Source organism: Lycorma delicatula, chromosome 6 (genome assembly GCF_047948215.1).
Source record: "Lycorma delicatula isolate Av1 chromosome 6, ASM4794821v1, whole genome shotgun sequence".
In the NCBI taxonomy this organism is placed as follows: Eukaryota; Metazoa; Arthropoda; class Insecta; order Hemiptera; family Fulgoridae; genus Lycorma; species Lycorma delicatula.
Genome location: NC_134460.1, coordinates 130,036,179 through 130,060,065, shown reverse-complemented (window position 1 = coordinate 130,060,065; position 23,887 = coordinate 130,036,179). Strand labels below are relative to the sequence as shown.

The 23,887-nt window shown below is 27.6% G+C and overlaps 1 protein-coding gene across 1 annotated transcript in view; it reads right to left on the bottom strand.

Moving 5' to 3' along the window:
* CalpC (calpain C) overlaps positions 1-23,887 on the bottom strand; it is a 295,832-nt gene that overhangs the window by 38,162 nt on the left and 233,783 nt on the right. The window contains exons 6-7 of the mRNA XM_075368513.1: positions 7,223-7,406; positions 3,426-3,500 (exon numbers count right to left, since the gene is read on the bottom strand). Coding sequence (XP_075224628.1) covers positions 3,426-3,500; positions 7,223-7,406 — 259 coding nt within the window. The remainder of the gene's footprint in view (positions 1-3,425; positions 3,501-7,222; positions 7,407-23,887) is intronic.

The window sequence follows — 23,887 nt, the reverse complement described above, 5'->3', positions numbered from 1 at the left end:
GCGATTAGCGTAGATGGTAATATTAGACCTAATGACATAGGCAAAGATGGTTATTCTGCCTTCTACTTTTGTGAACAGTCCCCGTTATCAGCATGAATACAATCAAGACGCTTTCGCTTATTTACAAACTTACGGCAGGCCTGACTCTTTGTAACTTTTACCTGTAATCCTTCGTAGCAGGATGTAACTAAAGAGCTAATACCCGGGCAAAAAGCCACTGATTGACATGACATAGTTGCTCGCATATTTCATTTAAAGGTTCACCGCGAGCGAAGCCATGGGTAAAAGCTAGTACTAGATACATTTGGATTTTCAATCTTAAAAATTAAAGTTTTTAAAAATTGATATTTTACATACAAGTTCCATCCTAATACCCTTGTTGGCTTGGAAACCTATTTAGAATAACTATTTACTTCAGTAAATCAACTTAATTTTTTCCAACAAAAATTGTTTGGTGCAATGTTATTCAATAAGCTAAAAAATCATAGTTTACTAAAAAAAAGAAATAAAAATATAAATAAAAAAGAAATATATAGACACATATGTTGACTCCTTGTCCATTGGAGTTGAAGATTAGGGCTAATAGCCTGATTAAGCCTAATAGAAGCTGAAAAATATGTAGCCAAATACTTGCATCAAATTTCAACTTTATTGTCAATGGATTTTCGACATATGAAGAAAAAATTGTTTAGAATAATGTGAATATCCCTCCACCCTTAATCTGATTGACTTAAAACATTGTAATTTTAAATAACTTTATAAATAATCTCATCATAAAAAAATTCAATTTTCAACAACTTACTTTATAAAAATGAAAAATTTAAAAAAAGCAAAAACTAATCTTCCCCCTTTCTAATTTTATCCATAAGTTAATGTTTTTTGAATTTTTTTGTGTCATTTTTGAAGAATTTTATTGAGCCAGTGCAGAGATATTAATAAAAATATGCTCCTACACACATATATAAGTACTTACGGACATACATTTTCTAATAATTTAAAAAAATTTCTTTGTGTTTTTTGACTAAGGGGTCTTAAAACATCTACATATGCAAAAAATCTCAATTTTAAACAAAAAATCAAAATTTTCAAATCAAAAATCAAGACAAAAAAAATCTCAATTTTAGTTGACTGCAATACAGTTTTTAGGCTGCTGCAGCAAGAATAGAGCTACAGCCTTTACTGGCTATAGCTCCTTTTTGAAGTTAGTTAAAAAAAGAAAGCATCATAAAATTTTAACATAATATATGCACTTATATCCTTTACATAATATTTTTTTGTAGTTTGTAAGTGGAAATAAATTTCAACTTTTTATATTATATTAATCTGCATTATATTTTAGTTTATTATTACTATTAAAATTCATTTTTATTATGTGTATTTTATTAGTAGTAATCTGAAAATATTTTCCTAATCACTTTGAAATTTCAGTAACCTTAAAAATTAGTTCACTTAAGGAAGTACAAGTATTTTTTAGTAAAAGCAATTATATTCTGATAATAAAAATGTCTAATGTAAAAAGCTTAATTGTTATTAATAAAAACCTTAGCTATTTATCCAGTGAGAATTAAGCATCAAGACAACAATCAGATAAACTGTTAATGAATTTTTCAAAAGGATTAATGATTATATCAGTACTGACTAGTATTGCTTATTTACTATTCATTCAAGTGAATGATTAAACAGATTTTAAACGATATAATGTTTTCTTTCTAATATTATATTAGATAATAAAGAATAAATTAGACCCACCAATGTAATGTAATAACTTTGAAGACTATATTGTCCTTAATAGTTGGCAATAAAAGTTACATTAAAAAATTATTTCTAATAAGGATTATTTAAAATTATATAATTTAATATCATTGTATATAATATTCTGTTTAATCTGTCTAGATAATTATCTAACAATGAAAACTGGTATTGCATTTAACTTTATAAATTATAGTTTTTAAATGAAACAATAGCAGTTAGTGAAATTTAGCTTATACATCACATTTAGATTGGTTAAATATTTAACAAGAACATTTTCCCACTCAGAAAATAATCAATTTATCATTCATTTCAAAAAGAAGATAGCAAGACATTAAGATGATATGAATTATTTACCTATATGAAAATATTGTATAACTTAGAATGATTCATCCAATTTTAAATAAAACTATTGATAAAAATGAAAAAGTATTGCAAAATAACTCTAGAATGAGTTATTGCAATACTTTATCATTCTCTTGACTGAACAAATATTTGTTTTGAAATTTTTTAAATGTTTTAAATTTTATTAAGAAACAATTTTTACAAAATAAGATGTAAAAAGCTAAAATTAATGTGTACATGTAAACAACGAAGAATTTATTAAAATAAAAAATATCACTGAAGATGGGCGTGGGCCCAAAAACGTTTTGACGAATATAAAAAAGTAAAGAAGGTAAGAGTGCTCTCTAATTCTCTTCTTTGCAGAGGCTGAAAAAATATTACTATATATTATATGTAGTTATTGAACATACAGAGGAAAAAATGGGCTATAAAATATTTAATCTAAATAAATTAGTAGTATAGGTATTATATATAACAATTTATGATAAACTTACATTAGACTACAAGATGATGGTTAGTGTTTGCAGATAATGGTATGATCTCAGAAGACGAAAAAAAAAAATTAAGGCAAACACTGAAAAATTAGAGTTCATAATAAAAAAAAGAAAAAAATAAGGATGCGTTTTTGGGCACAGAGAAGAGCATTTTGTGAGAACTGACATAGGATTAAAGGTTGTAGGATGCATAAAAGATAAGAGACAAACAGCTTAAGAAGGAGAATGACTTAATAGTCAGAAGCAGGATATTAGTTATAGTATTAAAATACAAGATGAAATTATTGAGACCATATGGAGTAGTTAGATTTTACACCCTTGAATAAATTATGTTATCAGAAAGTGGGAGACACTGAAATAGGTAAATACTGATTGTTTTTCAAAAAAGTACGAAAGTACGTAAAAATACGTTTTTAAAACCACCAACTGCAAACAAATTTTAACATACAGGATCGAGTGAATCTAATGTACTAAATTTGAACAATGAAGGACTTGATCAGACTGGCGGGACTACAGAAGCAGGTTTACTTGTTACAGTAGGTAAAATGATGAAAGATTGGGTAAAGATTTTGATAAAGGGGGGTGGAGATGCATGACTTGGAAACTGGAATGAGTGAGAGAAGATTTGCCATGTTAAAAGGAGCTTGAAAAAATAATAACCATTTATAGCAATGAAATTATAAGAAAAAAAAGGGGTATAAGTGTTTAAATATAAACGTTTAGAGATGTAAAAGGTGAGGGAAAGTTATAGATGAAAGAGGCAGAGCGAAAGATGTTCAACAACAAAACAAGAAAAGTCTAGAGAAAAAAAAGCAGAAAAATAAAACAATTTCTTACCCTTTCAACTGCATAAAGTCTATAATTGGTTCCAATTTGAATTCCATTAGCTAATTTCTCTGTTTGGTTACGAACCTAGAAAATAAAATAAATTTGTAGCTAATGAACAGATTTTTCAAATGCTTAATTACAAAGTAATAATGTAATATTTATTATAGATTTCATTCATCTAAAGATGTTTTCTTAGAAACCAGATAATTTGAAAGAGTAAAACTATTTTCATACTAATTAATTTTTTATAATTATACAGCAAAATTTTGTTATAGAAGCATACAAAAGTGAGAAATGCAGCAAATAAAACTTTACTTAGTATGACAACAAAAAAATTTCAATTTCATTATAAGATGTGTAATAACCAGCAAAATATTAATAATTTCTTGATTTCCAACCAATTTTATTACAATAGGCAAATCTCAGAGATAATACACTTAGTGAATTTAATTTTTATAAGACATAACACATTTTCAAATATTTTAACTATACTTTCACTTTTCTACTTATGTAAGTAAAACATATTTATATTACTAATTTTAAATAAACTAATAATAATAAAAATGAAAATAGATACAGTTATAGGAGAAAATATTCATCAACATGTAGTGAAAGTTGTTTGAACTAAAATTAATTTAACCATTAATAAATTCATAAACAGAACTACAGTTTAATAATCTACTACTAGTTTGATAATCGTGTAAATTCAATCTAAGGGGGTTGTAGGTATTATTATGGAGATGTACAGAAAAAGAAAAAGAAATTTTAAAAATAGTAATCTTCTATAGGCAAGTTAGTAAAAATAAACTGCACATAAAAACAAAGCATAAACTTCAGTTGATTGTAATGCTTGTAATTCTGATATAATTTGAAGGGAAAAAACTAAAAGGTAATATCCCCCACTGGTAATAAGGTCAGGAGATACAAGGTTCACTCCTTGAACAGTTAAACTATTTCTAAATAGATTAGTTTATTATTTATCAATATTATAACAAATATTACAAAAATACACTTACTACTTCACCAAGTATATAATAATAGATCTTTAAAGCCTCTTACATACATATAATTTCAAAATTAAAACAATGGAAAAATAATCAATATAATAAATGATCAACAATTAATAATTCAATTTTGAACTAACAAAACAATTAATCATAAAATAGATAAATCAAGGTTTATTTATCTATTATTTTTTGTAGTACTTTATCTTATTTAAAATCTTATTACCTCTTTATTATATTAACAGAAATGGATTTTCCATTCTGATTAATCACCAGTTAGCAAAAGAAAGACCTAAAATTTAACTACTAACAACATCGCTGAAGGGAGATCTTATTAAAAAATATACATAGATTCTGGTAGATTTCTGGTATCCCAAATTTTTACGAAAAAGGTTAAATTTTTATCTTTTTTTCTGCTTCTATTTAAACAAATTAATTTTGTTGTAGAAAATATAAAAACTGTGCAATTAGATTACTGTTTTATACTGTAACTGGTATCTGAAAAATGATACGGTTTCTATTTTACACAACTCTCATAAAACATATTTCTTAAATGTTAATGAAAATTTGTTACTAATAAGAATGAAAGTTACCCTAAAAAATTACATCACCAACTTCTACACAGTAACTATTTTGATCAGTTATTAATGTTAATGACATTGGTCAATCATAATGAACTAGAAGTATTCAGAATATTTCCTTATTATTACTTATTTAATTAGCAGTACCTTCTTCATTGGAGTTACTGATAACGCCATAGTTAATAGCATTTTAAAAAGCTTGAGAAGTCCCTACAGTACAAAATACGATGTGGACACTACATGACTTCCTTGTATACCTATTAAATTAAATATACACATTTTTTGCTGCACGTCTTTAAACTTATTTCATTTGAAAGTGAGATACAGTCCTCCAATTTTTTAATAAAGTGGACATTCACACAATTGCTTACAATGGACACCACATTGCAACACATTTTTTTTTGGTGTCCATATCAGCATCTTATATTAGTTTGTATTTTTATTTTGTTTCACATCACTGAATTAAGTTATTTGGTGTAAGTGAGAATGTGTCGGATCCGTAACAAAGTACACATCGGTTCAAATCCAACTTCATATACATATATTTTTTAAAACTTTTTTTAATTTAAATGTACTAATTTATTAATAATTATTAAACCTCTGTAAAAATTTCTGAATTAAAATGAAAAGTACATAAAATTTTATTTCACTAATAACCTCTGATTTTTTCAATTTTTTTTTTATTGTTATTATTGAATAATTATCTATTGTATTTTTTTTTACAATCAGAGGTTAATAATTACTGATAAGTGAATATATCTAAATTAAAAAAAAATAAATATGTATATGAAGTCAGTCAAATTCAAACCGATGTGTCTTCCCCTTGCAAGATCCAAATATTTCATTAATTAAAATTTCATTTGGCTATAACTCTGGAACCAATGAAAATAAGTGCCACTTATTTTAAGTTTTGGTCCAGTCGATTGCAATCGAAAGGGGAGGTGCACAACTTCATATTACGACAGTCCTAAATACAAAATTTCAACATTCTTTGGCTAATCATTTTCAAGTTATCCGAGATACATATGTATGCACATCTGCTGAAACTAGTCAAAATGGAATAAGGGATGGTGTCCATATTTCAGAAAGCACTACTAATTAGCTCCAAAAAGTCCATTGGAAGATAGAGTTTTAGTAATTTGAAAGTATATTGTTTAGTATTTAATAATTTAAAATAATATTTCGTTTGTGTTGTAACAATACTATTTTAGTTGTCAATTCCTAACAATTATTGTAAATAAACAACATACCAAAATATGTTTCTAGAATGACGTTCCAGAACATCTACTTTGTTACAACTTATCTCAATTTATGAGAGTGATGCGCGAATGAAATTTTTGGTAAAAAGTTTTAAAAAAATACCGAGATCATAATTCAGATGTAATGAAATATCTAGGTTGTCAGAGGTGTAGCTAATATCTTGTCTAAGATTATTTAATATTATTTACATTTTTATCAATGAACAGCTATAGTTTATAAACAGAGTTATTCCAATTTATTAACTGAATCAGTCACCCGTCCAGGAGAGGGGACCACAAGTGGAATACACAAGCTCTAAGAAAAGATCAAATAATTTTTCTTGGTTTCTTAGATTTTATGATTTCTATTATTTTTTCAATGATTTTTATGAGTAAAAATGGGAACATCAAAATTGCAATGATCTGTTTAAAGTTGCTGATTTTCTGGGAACGATTACTGAAATATGAAACTATTTACATATCATTTAATCAACTATATATTGCAGTTCTATTAACAGTTCCATGGTTATTAGCCTCAAGTATTCCATGGTTATTAGCCTCAAGTATTGATTTGCCCTATCCAATACTACTACCAGTTATAATATAAAGCCCAGGTAGTACTTAAAAACTAAAAATGGCTAAGGTTTTGTTTAATAATAAAAATACTCCTAAATATCTTCAAAAAATGTAATATCTAAAAATCTGATAGTCAAGTCTGCTACTAAATCAGTGAATTTTTTCATGCATTTAGATAATATTATTTAAATATTAAAATATATAATAACCAAATGACTGCTTCTTTTGGGACTTGCAGGGCTTCCTTGAAGTTTAAAGACTTGATTTATAAAAATAGAACGGCGTGGAATTTATAAAAACTTTTACATCTATTTTAAAAACTAAAAAAATTCATATAACAGGTAATAAAAACATGGAAAATAACATGATACAAAATTATATCTATATAAAAAAAAATTATAGCATACCAGAGTTGTTGACGACTGTACTGTACAAGTTATTAATGTAGTCATTTCGAGAAGTTTGCTTAACATTCTTCCACATGTTGTAGGATCTTGTCGAATACTAATGCTTTCAGTAATTCCACCAGTGAGATCAGCTAAACCATCTAATAATGTTCCATACTTAAGTGCTTCATAGGAACCATGAAGCCTATAATAAACAAAAAACAATTAAATTAAATTAAATTATATGGTCAACATAAAATCTGTAGTTTACAATGTACTATATACTCGAACTTGTATGAGTGGCTTGCCAACCCTAATTCTAAAAACCACCATAAAAAAATTAAAATTGTTTTTCAACCAATATATTATACATCTTTTAATGAAAGTTTAATCCATGTATCTTAAACAAACTTACTGGAAAGAGAATTTCTATTCTTCACAATTTCCACTATAAATAATAAAATATTTATTTCATTTAAGAAAGGAGCAACGTACCACCATATTGTAATCTGTAAACTGAGAAGGTAGTGCTAGCTCTAGGGTTACTAACCATGGAAAATGTAATAACGACAGAATTTCCATTCAATTTTAATAAACACACACATACACACCCAAGCCCATTCTCACGAAATTTTATTTAAAAATGTTTTTCATGTCATATTTACCGTTACCTCCTTAACTGAGTAAAGAAAATCTCTACATACTTTTTTTTCAACAAAGGGGTTGCATACTTCAATCTTCTTATTACATTTAATACATCTGAAGGACAAGCAGCAATAATTAGATTTGATTTCTCCAAGTTGTAATATAAAAATTTTCATATTACAGCCAATCTAAAGGATAAATGAAATGAATATTTCAGGTGCAGAGTTAATTCTTACACATAAGGTGTGTAATAATGATTCAGTTCATTGGCAAAGGTAATGGAAACTACTTTACTTTTCACTTTTCCCAGTAAGCATGATATGGGATACTGTGATATGGGAATAATTGCTCTGATTATGGATATCTTATAAATATTACTAATAACATTTGATTTATTAAATGATTAAAAATGGGAATAAGAACATAGTAGATGCTTCACCACAAGTGCAGCTTTTTATTCAACCTCTAGAGAGGAAAAATAGTTCTTGGACAGTTCTACAGATATACACTATTCATGGCACTTTTACTAAGCTCTATTCAGCTGCCCTGTTGGCTACCAACAGGTGCTAGCATGATACTACTAAAAAAACTGTAGAACTAACTCAACCCTCATGGAACATTTCCAAAGAGGAACGAATAAGGGATAAAGAAAATGAGTGTAAAAGGAAAGGAGTATTCACCTGTTCACAGAAGGACTGCCTCTGAATAGAATTTATCAGTATAATTTAGCTTGCTGGCCTCTGTGGTGTCAGTGGTAGCGTCTTGGCCTTTCATTTGGAGATCTCAGGGTTGAATTCTGCTCAGGATTAGGTATGGCATATTTTCCAGAAAAAAAAGGATAGTTTAGATTTCTAAAATCTTCAGAGTAATGTTAAAATATTATGCGATTATGGAACAAAGAAATTCTGGAGAATTAGGAAGGTTCTCAAGCTAGAATATAACATTAACTGGAGGAATATAACACTGGCTAGAATATAACACTGGAGGAAATGTAACTGTGCTGCTGAATCAGCCAGGTCTCATCACAAGTTATTATTTTTTCATAATGCTGACCTCCTTCAATAAAATAACATTGCTTTAACTGTCTACAAGTAGGAGTTTTAATTTTGTTTTTTTTCCTTGCATAAGCCATTCTGAAATCCATTGAGAAATTTTTATTAAAATCTACCTTATAAATAATGGAACCAATAGAATATTCTGATGGTAAATTGTCCTTTATCAATCCCACATTCTTATCCTTGATCCATTATATCCACTATCATTTCGGCGGGGAAAGCTCTGACCATACTAAATTCTCTATACTGACATTGTCCTTGATTGTGAATAGAATTCCAAGTATTTGGTAAGGGCTGTTGCCTATGAACCAACTCAGGAGGTGTTTCAAGTATCTTAATAGCCTGTTAGGTAAAGTTTGGCTTCCTAATTATAAAATAAATCTTTCTTATCTCCTAATACAAATTCATCAATGTTTCATTCCATAATTGAAATGTCTTGAATCTTGCTCATCAGTATTGCTTGTCACTAACTTGCTTAATCATGTTCATTCAGGTCAACCTATTTTTAATAAATTTGCATGATTTAATCATGCAAATTTCTATCATTTATGTGACCAGAAATAAATTTTGAATGTTATTATACTGTTGGTATCAAGAAACTGAAGCGTGTTAGGTTTGCAACTGAGCCCCTGAAGATCTGAGGGAGCAGCTGCCTGTAATCACAGGGACAGTGAGCTAGGGAGACTAGCTTATTAGCTAAGTGTATCAGAGGAAACATTGGTACCAATATGATGTTAACATTAAATTCTAAGGAAAGGTATGGCACAATATTTTCATCACCAATATATACCATCCTTTTAGAATAGGGTGAAGAGGAATGCCTGGCACTTCAAAATGGAACCTTTAGGGTTAAAGAGAGAGAAACTCTGTCAGTAAACCCTGGCTTTCCAGATCAGGGATTGGACATGAGGTTGGTGGCTCCAACCAGTAAAGAAGACATTACTGTAAAGTAAATTAATGAGTCTAAGGCAGATTGTGCAGGATGCTATTTCCACAATAGATTGTAGTGGAATAAACAGAACAAGAATAATAAATAAATTAAGAAGAATTCACTTTAGTCAGTTTTTCAAAAGAAACTTTTGAATAGTAGTTACTATTTACTGATAGCGTTTATATTTCCAGATATATTAATTGAACAGATATTTTTAATTGATGATGATTATGGATTATGGTGAAAACTTAGGATAAGTAAAGTATGCCTTGCAGATTAATATTTAAAAAATTATAACAGGTTTTTTTTTTTATTAATAAATGGCACACAAATTCACAAAACTATGTAAAACTTAATTAAATATTAGTTTCAAGATATAATAAAGAATGAACAAGAGACTAAAAATAATTCAGTATCAAATAAAAGCAAACACTAGAAATATATATAACAAATTTTCATAATTAATGAGGAGTTGAAAAAAAATTGTTATAATCAAAACAATTCTATATAATAATAATCTTTGAAATTACACAACTTTATTGTGAATGGGACAACCAGTGGTTGTCCCATTCAAAAAACCATAACCTTGTGGTTTTTCATCCACAAGGTTCTGGATTTGAACTTTTAATAGACTTGGGTTTTTTTAGTTACTAAAAAACAAAGCTATCCTCATTGTAAAAAAAAGAAAAGGTAACTGTAACTAGGCACTGGCAAAAAAGAATAAGTAGAATTTTCATCACTGACGAATCATTATTTATTTTGGTTACTGATGTGATATGTGTATGTTTTAATTTTTTTAATTAAAAGGTATTTTGTTGTATTACACTACTAAAAATGTACTCAACAATTATATTTATATATGTATTAAATACCCATGAAGGTTTAAAAAAACCATAAATTAACAATTTATAAACAAGAGGTAAGGTCTGAGGTCATAAAATTACACAGGATGACATTTCAAAATCATAATGGGAACCACTTCTGCAACATCAGTATCATTATTAACAAAAAAATAACTATAAATAATAGTAGTATCAACAGAATAGAGATGGGCAAGATGTTATAGTACTGTGGAATATAATTACTGATTGTAGTTCAATAATTACACTAAATTATTTCTGGGAAGTATGTTATGATGATATAAATTTAATGGTACAATAGTAAGCAATACACTTTTCATGTGAACAAAACTTAGCAGAATTATACATTTTATATATTTTATTGTTAAAATCATGATTTTTAGTTAGAAACAAAATACTTATAAGTACTAGGGAAAAAGTTGGCCTACGGCCCACCACAAAAATGTTACATGGTTTATGTTTCATTACACATGATTTTTTAAATGTTTTTGATAATTGCAACTAAATAACGTTCATAAATTTAACATACTAACAAAACAATAACTTGCAAAAGCTTCAGAAACCTGAACATTTTTAGCTGTTTCTTAAGTTGTGATTTTTAACACAGCTCTGTAACCCCAATGTTTTTCTTCTTTATCCCCAAAATATAAATATAATTTTAGATAAATCGTTCATATCAAGAAATATAAATCGTTCAAACAAATGAATCGTTCATGTGCTATGCGCAGCTGCCTGGCACACCACCTTTGGTCTGCTCTGCGCCAATAGCACCTAAATTAAAAATATGAGCACACACAACAAACAAACCCATGCACCATCTTTTTTAGGGAGAGTGATGATGTTAACATATGTTATAGTATATTATATAAACATATATTTTAACAATAAAATATGTTAAAACTAAAGAGAAGTGTTTTGCGCTAAATTAGAAACATTACAAATTAGAAACACATACTGTTATGTTTTGGTTTGCTGCACGCTTTCATGAATCAGATCATAGTTTCTTCCTTGTTGTCATTTTGCCATTTGTTTGCAATAACTGAACAACCCTCATATAGGTGGATCAATAATGGTCCACATGATATATATATATATATATATATATATATATATTTTCACATTTATGTGTACTATATATATATATATATATATATATATATATATAGTACACATTCACATACAAACACAAACATCCAAGAAATACCTTACCAAGTTCATACAGTATATATTCAAATTCTTAATTAGATGGGTTTACGGTTTAACTGTTGCACTGGAATAGATTACTAATGACTCTTCTTATCTGGTTCCAGTAAAAATTGAAAATGAAATGACACAAAAAAAATCATCCATAAAAATAGTCTGTTGGGCAATGAGTAATTTTTAATATGTGAATTATACCCAAAAAACACCAAAACCTGAATTCTCATAACCTCCTGAGAGATACCCCATATTTTATGGGAAGTGGATCAACAGTTGTTGATCTATATTACAATTTTTTCATAAAAGTAATAGGACAAACTATGTGTACATTAAACTGCATAAAAAGACAAAATTAAAATTTACAATTGGCATTAAATCAAATATGTATAAAAATCTTTTTTTTAATTAAAATACTGAACAAGATATATGTGCATTTTTATAGAATTAACATTTTATTTTTACTTCAAGATATATTTCCCACTTTTTGATCTGATTAGTTACAGATGTTAACTTTTGAAAATAAATATTGTAATTAAGATAATTAATACAGCATATAAATTCTAATTAAAATTCAAGTATTTCTTTTATAGATAATTAAATAAGTTTATAATAAGACTCCCACAATTGTTTTACAGCTAACAATATTGCACTCAACACTGAAAATGAGAGAACATAACAGTAAACAAGATCTGTGTATAGACCTCATTTATAAATTGAACCATATTTAGTAGTAATGAAATGTATAACAAAATATTTTAAATACATTTTAAATCCACTAATAATAAAACAATTAGTGGAAGGTTCTGACAAAATATAGAAACTACAAAAAAAAAAATTATTCCTATTTGTCAAATGCAAAGTATAATTTATAAATTAAGACATGGGAATTGATGCCTTCATAGGATGAACCTAGGCACAGTCACAAGTTATGTATATACTGGTATGTATTAAGTTAAAACACACGCATATAAAAATTAAAGAAATTATTACTATCAATAAATCAAACACAGCAATAATGTAATTTTACTCCTCGGTTTGGTATGTTAGATTTAGATGGCTAAGACAAAATATAACAGTACTACAGTACCATTTAAAGAGACTTCTGAATTTAGAGACAATTCAGGTACACAAGATGAATTACTAAACCTGCATTAATAAAAAATTGATATTAAAATTATAACTTAATAAAACTGAATGGTTTCTTGAATACATTACTCCATCAGTAACAATATTAATAATACATAATTGATGGAGTAATGTATTCAAGAAAGCATTCAGTTTTGCAAGCATTAAGTTCAATTTCGAAATTGAATTTTGACTAAAATTCATTATTATTTTTATATTTATTTAACCATATAACTTTTATTATTTTATGAAAAAGATCTTGTAATATTTGTATTATTGCTGACAAATTAGAATAGAAACTGATTCGATTACAGAAAGTTAATAAACCATTTCTATAAGAAATGTAAAAATAGTGAATATAATAAAATACACTTTTAATTTATTTATAATTTTTATACTGTTGCTAAGATACTTTTTAACATTATTTATTAAGTGAAAACATATTTAATGAAAACACATCAATGAAAAAGTCATAAAAAAGAAAATATAGGCCAAATATTTCTTGTAAAAATTCACAATTTTATTAATGTTATTTGTACTAAATGTTTTGACTATGTATTATAGTATTATGTTACTGTATGCATATGTACTTGCTTTGACCTACTAGAGATTAAAGTTTATTATTGACAATTTCATTATACAATACATTTTTAGGCTAATATTAATATTATTATTACTGCCTATCAGAATAGAATGAATTAAACTATGAATGAACAGAACTAAATTCAGAAACAATACATAAAATCATGCTTTGATTAATTAAAAAGAACACTTACTAAATATATATTAAATAGGTTTTATTTTTATTTTCTTATATGAAGTAAAGAAACTATTGTGATAGCGAAAAATTACGGTTTTCAGATTTCAACAGAAATATCCATTTTGAACATCCCTGAATCCATTTTGACTAGTTTTGGCGTGACATCTGTTTGTATGTATCTCACATAACTCAAAAATGAACAGCCGTAGGATGTTGAGATTATGGATTTATGACTGTTGTAACATCTAGTTGTGCACCTCCCATTCTGATTGCAATTGACTGGACCAGAAGTGTCCATAAAAGCCCAAAATAAAAAAAAAATTGTATTTTGGACTTTTTCTAAACTGCAGTAACAAGCCCTTATTGAGAACTTTTCAAGATATGTAAGTGGTACTTATGTTCATTGGTTCTAGAGATATAGCCAAATGAAATTTTAATTAATGAAATATTTGGATCTCACAAGGGGAAGGCACATCGGTTCAAATCCAACATCATCTTTTCTTTTAGTTTTTTTTTAAATTTCTATTTATTGATTTATTAATAAATATTAAAATTTGATCGTAAAAAAAATGTTTACAATAAATAATTAAATAGTAACAATGCCAAAAAAAATATGAAAAAATATCATAAGTTATTAATGAAATAAAATTTTACGTACTTTTTATTTAAAAAAAAAATGTGTATATGTAATTTAATAGGCATACAAGGAAGTCATGTGGTGTCCACATCAGATTTTTAAATATAAAAATGATGGTATATGAGCTGTGCAATTCAATTTAATTATTAGTTACTGCTTGAGCAGGGCCATATTAACCAATAGACAAATAAGGCAAATGTTTAGTGTCCAACTTCATACAGAGAAAAATAAAAATAAACAATAAATTTAAAAAAAATATATATATTTCTTTATTTTATCTTTAATAATACAAAAGATTACATTATTATTTTTAAATAATAAAATAAACTTCATATTAATAATTGAAAAAGTAATAAAATCGGATTGGTGCCACTGGCAGGTTCAAGGGGACCATGAGGGCCATAGCCTCCTTGGAGGCTAACATGGTGTATTTTTTAAAAAGATAAAAAAATAAGTAATACCTTTAAAATTAAAATAAAAAAATTTCTTTTTAAAATCAAATAAAAATATGAGACAGCGGACTTTTTGTTATTTTTCTGATGTTGAAAAGAGAATTTCCTGATTACCCTTCAATTTTTGTTGGAAGTTGTCTGCAGCTTATACAAGTGGGTTCCCAAATTTAAATTTTGTTTATTTGTTTAGCCTGGTAGAGGCTTAATCCAGAGCTGTCTTTAAGGAATTTCTTTTGCAATGGCAAAAGACGATTGAGGACATACTTTAAGATTATTTGATCACTATAGCAAATAAACAAAACTGTTTATGTAAATTTTTCTTCACACATGCTCAATATTAATGAAATTGAAATTATTAATTAATAGTATAATTGTAAACAATCATACTCATTTCCCAACATGGATGGTCACTCCTGAAAATTTCAACCTGTTTCCTTGATAGGGAGGCATACGAGGTGTGATAAAAAAATACGGTGAATAATTTTTTATTAAAAAAAGTAATAAGGTTACATAGAATTCGATTTAATCTCCTTCAAAGTACTGTCATTGGCTAGCAATACACTTATCCCAACGTTGACTCAATGACTGGAGGCATTTCTGGAAGGCGTCTTTCGGAAGGGCTTTCAGCTGCTCGGTCGTGGCCCTTTCAATGTCAGCAATCGTGTCAAAACGTTTTCCTTTAAGCACAGTTTTAATTTTTGGGAAGAGCCAAAAGTCGCATGGTCCTAAATCCGGTGAGTATGGCGGATGTGGACAGACAGGAACACTTTTTTCGGCCAAAAACTCGCGAATGAGAAGCGAGGTGTGACACGGCGAGTTGTCATGGTGAAGAAGGAAGCCATCGGTCCATTTTTCTGGTCGCTTTCTTCGTACGTCGTTTCGAAAACGTTGCCAGTACACCCTTATAAAATTCAGAGTTTACAGTTGTTCCTCTTGGAACGAACTCTGATCGTACTATGCCCTCACTATCGAAAAAAAACGAGCATGACCTTGATGTTGGATTTTGACTGACGTGCCTTTTTAGGTCGAGAAGATGAACTGGTTTTCCATTGGGAACTCTGCATTTTGGTCTCAGGGTCATAGCCATACATCCAACTTTCATCTCCAGTTACAATTTTGGCCATGAAGTCCGGATCTGCATGAAGACGACCCTTCAACTCCGTGCAAATTGACCCGCGATTTTCAAAATCCATGTTGCGCGACAGACACGATAAACACAACCTCACTCTAGCGGCTCTGGCAACTGAGTGGCAAGCTAGAACGTGTTGCAACTTGTCCCTGCCTGTCTCAGTTGATCACACTATTGGACAAATTACAGCATATGGATGTAGCGTCGGCAGTTGCCGCTATAAAAATTCATTCACAGTATTTTTTTATCACACCTCGTATATAGTATAGTAACAGTATATAGTATACAGTAACAGCATGTGAGGGTAGAACCATACAGTTATAAATAGAAACTAAAGTTATAAATATTTTAATAATTTAATATTTAGTTTTTTTTTTAAATTAGTATGGTACTTAATGTGTACAATTATATTTAGATAAATGCTAATAATAATAATGTGTTGCATTATGCAACAAACATCAGAAACAATACCCGCATAATCAATGTTCTTCTCAAAGCTGAACACTAGATTTAGTAGAGAGGTGAATCAACTAGCATCAGTTTCTGTATCATTGTTTGCTTTAGTTGTAGTAACACATCGCTTCCACTGCGCTTAGTAGTGCAGCATTGCCAAATCATCACATAGTAACCATTGTGTGATAATATAGCAAGTAAACAATAGGGATGTTATTGTTGGAAAAACTGCTCCTACCATTTGAGAGAGTGTTAACTTATTCTGTAACTACAATTTTGCTAATCCAAGCCTGTCCTCTTTAATAATTTACATATATATGTAAATATATATGTTTAAAAACCTTGCCATTTTTTATCCTTCAACATAAAAGGTAATATTATTATTATTTTATATATGTAAAAATAAGTGTTAAAATCGAGTTAACATAACTTCTATCATCTAACGTTTTATGAAATACATGAAAGAATGTTGTTACATTAAATACTATTTTGTACAACGTAATTTATAAATTTATTTAAGAGTACAGTTATATATGATACTACTATATGTAAATGTTTATGTGAAAAATGAATAATCTAATCTAATAATGTAGTCTGTAATTAAACATTGTACAACAAAAAAAACAACAATGAATCGTTTGCACTTAATTAATGGGCGCTTGTAATAAAATTCCTTCAGAATTAATACAATGGACAATTCATCTTTTCATGAAATATATTTCAATTAACATTAATCTAATTAATTCTATTGTATTTCATTCTTCACCAAAGATTTTCACACACACACTCACTCACTCACAAACACACACACACACACACACACACACCACAGAGAAAGAGAGAGAGAGAGAGAGTGAGAGAGAGATATTCTTTTATTTGCTTTATTAAATGCAATGTATGTAAAATATGTTGAAAATAATTGTTATTTTTGTTTTTTAATTAATATTAGTTGAACAACCATTGATTCTTGGGTATAAATAATTGAATAAGATTTAATTTAGAATTCTTCCACCAATATTTTTAAGACTTGGAAGATTTGAATTTATATTCAACATTTTATTCATACAGCAAAAATGAATAAATTTGTACCAAGAGAATATCTATATAAATAAAAAAGTTTGAATGAAGAAAAATTAAACAATATTTCATTTTAAAAAATTACTGAGGATTGAAATGTCTACCACCATCTGTCAACACAAATTATTTTGCTACTGAGACCTTGGCAAAAAAAAACATAATAATAATCTAAGAAAATATTTTATATAAAAGTATATTTTACATTAAATAAAATTTGGGATAAATTGTTATATATTTTTTTAATTCAAATGAGATAATGCCAGATAAAAAATTTCAAGAATGGTAAGAAAATTCTTATGTCATGACAATTTTATAAAAAAAAGAGTTTAAAAAGTCATGAAATGTACATCAAATGTATGTATTAAAATTAAGGGTAAATAATGTGGTATACTCACTTCTCAACACAGCTGGTTACTGTTGGAAGTTTCAGTATGTTCTCTTATAAAAAGGTTTATAGAGATTAGATTTATTTCATTTCATCAGATTAGCCCTTCAGGAGATTTGTATTATTAACAATTGAAACAAGGTTTATATATAGATATTCACTTTCTAATATTTTAAAAGTTAACAAATAAATATCAAAGATATATGTTTTAAATAATGAAGGACTCCATTAAAAATCCCCAAATTTTTGCTCAAAAACTTATACTGGAATCCTAACATAATGTTGTATAATGTTGTATTACAGTAAGATCATTTTTATAATATCTTTGACATTTGTTTTGATACTGACAGGTAGTTCTAATGAAACACCTGCAATATCAATTCTTGTTTCTACTGTTTTGAAGGAGAAATATGTATACAATTGAATATACTGTAACCAGTACAAATTTTCTCTAATCATTGTCCGTTATCAAAGTGTACACCATGAGACAATAAACATCAGCCAGAGTGTACAATTTATAATTAATGATATAATATGGTTATACATTTTTATTAGGAAAAACATTATCAAATAATCTTCCCCTACTCTACCAGAGTTGTCACAAATTTTAAACACTTTAATTTCTGTACACATCCAATGACCATTACATTGCTTATAAACTGTTAAAAGTCTTACATCGATTCTTAAGTGTTTTATATATCATTTTAAGTGTAATAACACTGTTGAACAACTATTACAACTGGTCATCAATAACAATATTAAACCAGAAAATTAATTAATTCAACCAGAAAATGTTAATAGTCCTCACATTTATTCAAAAAGAGAACAAAGAGGATGGTTATGTAGATAATTCCTTTTTTTTTATCTTCTACAGTAATAAATGGTGAAAATTTTTCACCATATTATGGCTCATATTCTTCACTATTATAGAACCATAATAAATTTCAGCAGTACATATAGTTTATAATCTTAAATTATGTTTATTAGGAATACTTTTTACTCTATAACTGAAGTTATAAATTAATAACGATCCTGATTTGTCTCAGGAGTCAATTCACTCCAAAGATCCTGTGGAATGTCTCCACCTGATGTTTCATTCATTTCATTTTTGTTATTTGAAAATTTACAAAAGCATATCCGAAGTCACAACATTAGAAAAAAAAAACACATTTTGACTTTTTCAAGCAAGAAAAAATGTATAATATCATAATTTTTTTCTTTCTTATCAGTTTATATTTAAATAGTATTAATTTAGGTAATATTATTGTTATGAATTTAAAAAAAAAAAAACAATAAAAAAAGTATTGTACTGGAACTGATGATAATTGTACGAACTCGTTAGGCGTAACTGCGTGGAACGTTAATTCCGCATGAAGATATTGTACTGTATTTTAATTTTACTAAAGAGATATGTCATGTTTAACGGGTCCCGTTATTCATAATTCTTCGGTCCTGATACCTGAAGGAATTCTTAACATTAGTACCGTTAATAAAAAAATAATAATTAATTCACGAAGGCCGTTCAACTTAATTCAGTGATCAAAGTTTAAATAAGTTATTATGTTAAGAAATAATAATTTCGTAAGATAAACGAAAATAAAAATTTACCGATTTAAAATTTATTTATAAACCTGTACAAGTTCAATAATTTTGAGAATTAATTTATAATTATATAATTTATATCTAAAAATGCTTCTTGAAAGGCGGTTGTAATGATGGTGATTTATTATGAATTCAAAAAAAAAATCTCACGCAGTTTTGAACAAGAAGACTGACTTTTCGTTAATTTAATTAGGTTTTTTTTTAAGTTTGGTTTAATATTGCTAACAATAGATACCGCAGACAATAAACGACAATTTTCTAACTTGCAGTATTATAACGAAACACGCTTCTAACTTGCCATCAGTCAAATTTTTTCAACATTAGATTGGGCCTAACTGAAGAACGACTCAACCATTCTTTATCTACCTTTCACATGCACAATTTCAGATACAATACTAAAGTAAAATCAAAATTCAATAAAATTAATTTAGTTATTTTTTTAGATTTTCGAGCCACAATATTTTATACATGACCTATAAATATATAATGATATCCAAATTTAAGTAAAATAAATTTTCGTACTCCTCCTAGTTCAAAACCTAAAGAAAATCCATTCTCACCTCCACCCCCTCTCGATCATGCGACTGAAAGTAATACCGCACTTTTCTTCGTAAAGTCAGTAAAAAAACTTTAAAAAAATTTTGGCTGTTTTTAAGAATAATGTTTTTTTTTGTGGTAATATTAACTTAAAAGGAGAAAATACAAAAATTAAACCTAGTAATATTTTTTTCTTGGCTTTAGATAGCTTTTAATAGTTTATTATTAATAACAAAATATATTTTAATAATTAAATAAACATATAAATTAATCATTTAATAATAATTTATCGATTTTACTTTTCCAGATACAGTGTCATTAATTTAATCTCAGGAGTCAAATTAAAACAGAAATATAAGTTTACAGACTGATACAATTAAAAAGCAAGAAAAAATTTAATGCATTTGAACTTAGCCCAAAACGTCAAGAAAGATAAATAAAACTACTAAAAAAAAAAAGAAGAAGGGCGTTTTAATTTAACAACGAGAGAAAGAAAGAATGAAAGAATTGTTGAAAGTTACACAACGTGCGCACCCGCTTGTAATCTTTGGATGGTTAAATAATAAAACTTCTTTTTATAATTACTATTTTATTAAGAGATCTTTTAAAAAACATTAAACGTGTCATTTAAATAAAATTAAAAAATATCACAAACACAATTTCTAACTTCTTTGTTTTATAAATCAGATATTCAAGATTTTATAAATAAAAAAAACTGGTATATTCAGTTAACATTTTTTAACTTAGTACAGGTTTAATAAGCATAATAATAGGTGTGTAAGTTATCCATAGGATAAGTGTAATTAATAATTATTTTATACAGTTAAATATTATTTGTCGATCCAAAACTTCTTTAAACAGGTTTTTCTTTTTTAAATGTTATAGTAAAGATGATAATATTATTTCCTGATCTAGTTTTTTAAAACGTAATGTATTTATTTATAAATATGAAATACAAAAAAAAAATTAAAATGAGAAAAAATTAAATAACAGCTATATAATAATTTTATTTTAAATAAGGAGAATAGTAAACAGGTATTCTTAAGAAAGTGTATGACTAACAAAATGACTCTCATTTGAGTCAATATTTAAAAAAAATAATTCCTCATAATAGCGCTTTTTACGACGAAGTTATTATGTAGGATAATTATAAATACCTTTACTTAACTTTACATTTTTTTCTCAATAATTATTATCTTTAAAAATGACTAAAACAAAAGGTTCTAAGAAAAATTACATCAAAATAATTTACGAATGAGTTATAAAATCTATAATTTATTTTAACTATCGAGTTTAATCTTTTTATAACTAAACTAATGAGTAAAATGTTTTTAAAATTACAATTAAAAGACTATTTTAAGTTAAGAATTTCATCATCAATAAGAGTGAAAGTTAAACGTTGAAAAACGTAATTAAACAGTTCATTAAAGTGATATATGAGATTCCATACTTTTAAAAATTATTGTTGATACAATAAACTTAAAATCACGTTTAATAAACTGGCAGGCTTCCTTCCTGGCATTTATCAAAACAATAATTTGTAACAGTTATCTTTTTATCGTAGTTTTTATATTTTCAACTGGGAAAAAACTTTACTAGAAATATTTAAATCAAAATACGTATATTCGTAATATTGTCAAGATATTAATAAATAGGTGGGATTAATAGAAATTATAAAAATCGTATTAAGTTTAAAATTTTATACATTATAAGCTAAAGTAAGTGGTAAAAGATCTTGGATATAATTTAAAAATATATCTAAACAGTAAACTTAAGATAAATGAAACAACAGAACCTTTTTGATAATTGAAATGATTTGAATTTATAGGAAAACAACCGATTTAGAAGCATTCATAATGACTGAAGAGCCAATTGGGCTGCCTATACGGAAAGCTGAAGATCATTTATTTATGTACAATTCGATACAATTACGTTAAATTTAAAATATAGTTGCAAATTACTTCAGCAGTAGACTCTATGGAACTACGTACTACTTCTACTGACCAGGCGAGTAAACACGAACGTATAACAAACTTATCAGCACGTCATGCTGATCTCCGTAGGGGATGTATGACGATTCCGGTCGCCACACCCTCCCCCCGCCGTTCATAGCCCTGATGGGCTTTATTGTCGTCTTTTAGATCCTCTAAACTTGACAATACAACATAGGCATCAGTTTGGTCTCTATCAGGATGCCACCAATGCAAATGCCTCGACAGATATTTCCATCAGTGTATTTACGCAACCTACATTCGCCTTCGTATGGTCTCTTCCAACTACGATCAGCTACCATAAATTACAACCCTAAACTATCAAAATAACAGATTCATGGAAGCGCGATCCCCGTGCCTTCCGCGAAGGTTTTACACAAAAACGTTTCCTATATCCAATTTCAACTATATTATGCACAGGTCATTACTTGATTGAGTCTTTAAACACCAAAAATACTATCCTCATACTAACAAAACAAGTGTTGATAGTAAGAACGACAATTTTATCCTGCAATTCAATTTACTCACGTCCCCTTGATTTACTTAAGAATCAAGAAACAATTAACAAATTTAATAAGCCTCTAATGAAAAAAATCCTATCTCTCTCTGCTCTGGCCCGCTTTCAGCACTACAATGATCTATGCGATGTACATTTAGTACCCGCTTCCATGTTATTTATAGGCACCTTCATAATAAATCGATCCTCTATCGGCCTATACTCTAACTTTTTTAAAAAGAACATTCAAATTTGCGATTGACCATAGTAAAGATGCATAAAACGCTGTTACTATGATGATAATTAACGACTACTATACATTCACCGAACCCGAAAACAATTAAATAGAGCACACTTTCATTATTTATGAAATAACAATCTAAGTTAGCATAAGAAGTGTTTAAGGTTATTCATTATATAATTTCAAACAACTGTTCGGTGCTGTGGAATATTATCAATAGATAAAGGATGAAATTGACAAAACAAAGCAAAATCTTCTCTCAAAGCCAACATATCACAGGTGATGAAGACGTGGATCTAATTATTCATTTGATCATTCATTTTTATTTTTTTTACTCGAAAAGACTTCTAATATACGACGGTTTTGACCTTATCCAATTAGTGAATTTATGAAAAAATTAAGGAATGATAAAAGGAAGTTTTTTTTTAAGTACATCAAAATGAAACAGATTTTACAGATGTAACAGTAAATACAAACAATAACCACCTATGCGACGGACTGTAAGAACATACTCTTTAAATGAAGAAGACTTGTTTATATCATGCATTTTCTGATTACTTTGATTTTCAAACACTTCCTTTGAACATATTAAAACCAAAAATTGTCAGGCAATTGTTCGATGTTTGAGGAGTAAAAAAAAAGAATAAAAATGCTGGTGGCTTCTTATACTGTATAAAAAATCACAATTCTACAGTAAAACATTTCAGTTTTTATTTCATAATACACTAATTAATAATATTAAATAGAAAAATGCTAGTCGAACTACCGAAAATAGTTATTTCATTGATATCTTCGAAAAAAAATCGAGCCGAAAATACATATGAAGAATTTTTATAACTTACATCTATGGATGAAAATTTATTTAAAAATCACTAATACGCTTGAAAATTATCTACATTGTAATGGGCTTGGTACGTTGATAGAAGCAGTAGGATTTTTTTCATTAGATGATCCGCAACTCTTAGATTTCTCAAATTAATAAAACTATTACTGAATTTGATATTTGATTTGAACATTCCGATTTATTTAATGATCTAATTGAATTAAATAAAATCTCGTTTTTTTTATCTGTTAAGTACAGATAATTAATTTTAGTTACTTTTATCAGTT